Source organism: Penaeus japonicus, unplaced genomic scaffold, assembly GCF_977035675.1.
Source record: "Penaeus japonicus unplaced genomic scaffold, GWHDUDI00000001_assembly GWHDUDI00000002, whole genome shotgun sequence".
NCBI lineage: Eukaryota > Metazoa > Arthropoda > Malacostraca > Decapoda > Penaeidae > Penaeus > Penaeus japonicus.
This window is the reverse complement of record NW_028234404.1, coordinates 13,831,530-13,836,529: the sequence shown is the minus strand read 5'-3', so window position 1 is coordinate 13,836,529 and position 5,000 is coordinate 13,831,530. Positions and strand designations below refer to the sequence as shown.

At 35.9% G+C, this 5,000-nt stretch overlaps 1 protein-coding gene across 1 annotated transcript in view; it reads left to right on the top strand.

Annotated features, from left to right (window-relative positions):
* Positions 1 to 5,000, top strand: part of LOC122247119 (uncharacterized) — a 21,788-nt gene that overhangs the window by 96 nt on the left and 16,692 nt on the right. The window contains exon 1 of the mRNA XM_043006144.2: positions 1 to 3,007. This exon is cut by the window's left edge and continues 96 nt beyond it. Within this exon, the coding sequence (XP_042862078.1) occupies positions 3,006 to 3,007 (2 nt within the window). The 5' untranslated portion in view covers positions 1 to 3,005. The remainder of the gene's footprint in view (positions 3,008 to 5,000) is intronic.

The following is a 5,000-nucleotide window of genomic DNA, read 5'->3' as shown; positions in this document are numbered from 1 at the left end:
TATACATGAGTATATAAATTCTGCAGTTTTTCATATCAGAAGGAAAAAGACTGATCTGGGTTATTACTGGTACTTTCCATCAGTTCAATAATTCATTAAACTGTATCTTTTAATAAAACTCCATTGTTTTCCTGCTCGCGCCTTTCCCAATTCATATATCGTGGATTGATTGAAGGGGGAAAAGTTCATGGTGCCAATTACAAACTGCGCTCCGAAACTTGTAATTGTAATGAAAATTATTGTTGGTGTCCTCAGTATACCATATTTGTAATTATATACCGAGTGTTTTCTGTGAATTTTACAGTTGTATCTGTTTTTCACTATAAAATTTACTTGTTTGCTTTGTACAATGAAGTTTACTTATCTTATTTTTCCATTAAACATTCTATGCAATAACCCTTTATCTTTCGTACTTAATGAATGATTAAATCTTGCTTTTGTATTACGCTCTCTGCAATCAGCATAACTGGCATTTGTATGTTATTGCATTTTCTATGATTTGCATTTATCATTTGTCTTACATGTTTCCCCGCCTAGACCTGGCTGAAGTCTGTTCCACAGATTCTGTCTTAAAATTTACAGCGAACTTGACCTGTTTTGATACGATATTCTTTGATACCAAATATGAATCCAGACCGAAAATCTGAGTAAGAGTTCTTGTCCCAAAACCAACATTTCTTTCGCGTTAGCGTTCGTGGACCGTACGATATAATGACTTCAATCTACTTGTAATTAATGTCCAAGCACTAACTTCAAATTTCCTAAAAGCTTAATCACTCCTTGCACACCTTTGCTCTCTCTTACTTCATGTTCATTGAATGATAATTTACTGTTGCTATACCTGTCTGTCAGACAGATCTAGAAAGCATAAAACAACAATAGAGACTTATATTTTACAATCACAATTTTAATTAGGAAGTGAAAAGTTTGCAACTATTCCACTTGACCCCTGTAGGTCCGACACAGCTGTCCGTCACACGTGATGATTAATTAAAGATGCTGCGTTACTTTCTGGCGTATTCATTTACTTTTTACTGCATAATGTTCAGTGTCTCTATCTTGTCTTCGGAAAGCACACAAGTTGACTTGAAAGAACGTAGATTCATCGGTGTGAATTTATAATTCTCTACCTATTCTAGATATTTTCTTGAAGAATGGCATGTAATATTAATACTTGATTATGCTTCGTTTTTGACTGCATGAGGTAGCGTTATAGGGTATTAGGTTAAATTCTTATTTCTTATTCACTTATTTTAAGTCCTGTTGATCGTTCTCCGCGTCCTGTGGAGTGTGGTAGTTTACACGTTTGATAATCTTAGAGACACGTTAATGAAACTTAATGCTTAAATGTAGTACAATGAAACTGTATTTCTCCAGGTACCTTATGACCTATCTGTAGCACTATGATATTTCGACTAAGATGTCTTTGTTGTTGTTGTTATTTAAGGTACGAATATAGCTTTACGAGAAAATACGCATCAAAGGAGCCCACTACAGGTGGCACGTGCTCTCCTCCTCTCCCTCCCAAGCCAGCCCCCACCCCCGCACTACGAGCCTTTCCCACACTTTTCCCGATTTGGGGAAAAAAATATTTAATGGAATTGACACTTGGGTATAATAAAATGGCAAGGCGTTGTCATATGCGAAGTAGAAAAATACTAACTCCATTTCTCGTTCTATGTGAATAAGTGACTTCTGCGACGCATGTTTCGCTGTATGGCTGTCACCGTAAAATCAATACTATAGCGGCAATACAGAGCGTAGATAATGTACAGTCGTCGTAAGTGATTCATCATAATATTTTATTAAAGAAAAATAATAAGTAATGTTATTTCTTTAAAAAAAGAATGAGTCGTTGATCATGATATACCCTGTTCAAATAGCGTATACATCATTATTATCTGTTTTTAGAAAAGAAACGAAGTATATCATAGCATTTATGTGTAATAGAAACATTTCGAGTAAATTATAGAAATAAAAAACATGATGAAATGGTATAAACGTAATGATGTATATAAGGTAGAATGATCAATTTAGTAATATATGTATTTATTTACAATGTAATCAAATCTAGTCATTGTATAAAAATAAAGAAATGTGTGAATATAAGTACCGATATGGATGGATAAGCAATTTAGTTTAAATCTTAATTACAATTTCTATGATGGCTAATAAGCTCAAAATATACGCAATGGTTGATATTTTGGTTGAGAGAGTAATGCAAAATCTTTCTCTTGGATCATGTATCTAGATATTTACCTGTGAGCCATATGTATTCATAAGCACGTGTTTTTTCGCATGCTAAGTCATGATACGCATTAAGAAAAATGTTACAGAAAGGTAATAAGTAAGGGTTTGCAACGTGGATCTGTCAATGCCAGAAAAAAATATATATACATTTACAAAATGCTTTACTGGATACCACAAAACTTTAAAGGAGAGTGACACCGCAATAAGAAAGTGATCGCAGTAAAAAAAAAATATTGAACAAAAATTGTTGACAAAGGTAAGGTTGTATCAACGGCGCGGTGTCCGACTTCTTTTTCGAAACGTGGAAACAAAACCAAAACTAAATAAATTTTAGATCATCCCCCCAAAATGGAAACATAGATTAATTTCCGATGTCTTCAGGTGTGCAACTTCGTCATTTTCCTTACGTGGTGGTATTTGATCGTTTTGGAGCATGGGAGAAGGGTGGCCATCGCGTCCCAACCCTCCTCGCCCCTTGCACACATCTGCCGTGTTTCCTGTGTGCTGACTGGCTCACGCGACGCCCAATCGCAACCGCTTTCTGAAAGAACCTCGATTGCGAGTGGTCCGATGCCGGGGGTGCTGCGCGGACTTGGCCAATCGGCGGTTTGCACACCCCGGCATTTGTTTACATATTGGTGTTTGTTTCAAGGGCTGCTCCATTCTCCTCGTTTTCGACACTGTTGAGGTTGTAACTGGCGTTTTGAATTGGTGTACTGAGATCTCGGAGTGTTGTTAAGCAGCTCTGGTTCACCATGTAAGTATTCTGTACCTTGATTACTTCGAATGTATATCAGGAAAAGAGGTATTGGAACAGGACCACTCCCGTGGACGCGTCATGGCTTACAGAGGCAGATGTACATTTTTGTAACCTGGAGTGGAATGCCGTTGGTTGTAACAAAAACTTCTGATGATTAAAGAACTTGCCACGACTGTGCACAAGCACACATGATTTTTGGTAAAACAAGTAAAACTATGTATGCAACCCAGAAACGTTGCTACCCCAGAGCCTTGTGGGGAATATTCATGACAAAAAAAAAATTGCTGATGAAGACTAAAACCTTGATTGTGATTGCAAAATTGCAAATAGTATTATTTCAATTTTTTAACAATTGCAACTTAGTTTGTAACATCTTCATTTATATAAACAGACTTTTAAGTGAAATTGTATGTAAAGGATGTATTACTTTTTTTGCTGAAAATTATTTTAAGATCATAGTTTCAAACAGCTATCCATTTTCAATTAAGGTCCTTGCTTTCTTTTGTGGGAATTCTTCAGAATAGGACTGGGTGACGATAAAGAAAAGTAAACAATACTGTGTTGTTAAGGAGTTGAAAGGACATTTACTACTATTTTCATCAATCTGCATAAGTGAAAGATAACAGAGCAGTCAGTTTTGAAAAAGGACACTTCCAGACATCCATGCTTTACGGTGACATAAATCAGCAAACCTCTACCAAGTATATCAAGATAGAAATTGGTCAGATTCCTTATTTGCTGATAAATCTTGAGGTTGCTTTGTCAATGTACATGCTGTATGGTAACCGATACAGCTTCAAACAGCTGTACCTGTGTCTGCCATTGTCACAACATTTCAATTGATACTCAGACATTCGCAAAATGTAATTATTCATACATATGATTAGGAGGTATGGACTATGACAAGTGGCTTTGACATTACCTTTACTTTGTTCAAAATATGTGATAAATTCCTTGTATATGGTGAACATGAATTTCATATCCTAAAATCATAGTATTGCATAGTATATGCAATTGCCTCCAGTCCTAACAAAGGAGAGATGAATAAACATCTTACATGTATAATCTAGAAAGATAAAGCTTAGACTAGTTCCTTATTTGATGATAAATCTCCAGGCACATTGTCAATATATATGCCATGTGAAAGCCAATATTCCAAATACACACATTTTCATGATATAACTAGATCTTTAACCCGTTCATGACGGGTGACAAGATATCACATCAAGTGGTGGTAGTGTCAGCCGCTGGGGACAAGATATTTCGTCATGGCTATCTCCCTGGCTGGCACGCAGGGTGATCAGGTATATAGCAATTGGCCGCAGCGGGCAAAAATCCCAAGGCATTAGGCTTGCGCGTTTGAAATATCCTGATGTTTCGACCATTTGGAGCCAAAACAGCCCTGTCGTTAATATAGTTGAACGGTGTCTAGAGATTTCACGCAAAACACCTTTGCTCTCTGGGATGCTTGAACTGATTTTGGGCTTTGTCCAGAATATATCATGCTAATTTTAACTCTTTCTTTTGAGCTTTAATTTAATATTCCAAGCTTTTTCCATCATACCATGCTAAAGGGCAAAACTTTAGCTTTAGAGTATGACCCAAAACAATGTTCTGTCATGAGTGTTTTACATTAAATGCTGTAAAAATTGCTGTAACAACAAAGATATTCTTTTGTACAGACTACTATGTCAACTCCAAATCGTTCTTTCGAGTTTTAATTTTATTTCTACTTGTTTTCAAGTTTACTACAAAAATTGCTATAAATTAGTTGCTAACATCCCCCATAATTAGAATAACCATCACTCAGGTTCATATTGGTAATCTATTATCCTAATTATGACGGCAGTTATTATATTCATTTGGGTTGTATATTGTAGGTAATTTGTTACTGATTTTGTGATACACTTGAAAAAGGCATAGAAAATATGATTAAAGCTAAAAGGAATGACTGGAAGGTAACACATCAATCCCGGCAACTTAACCCCTT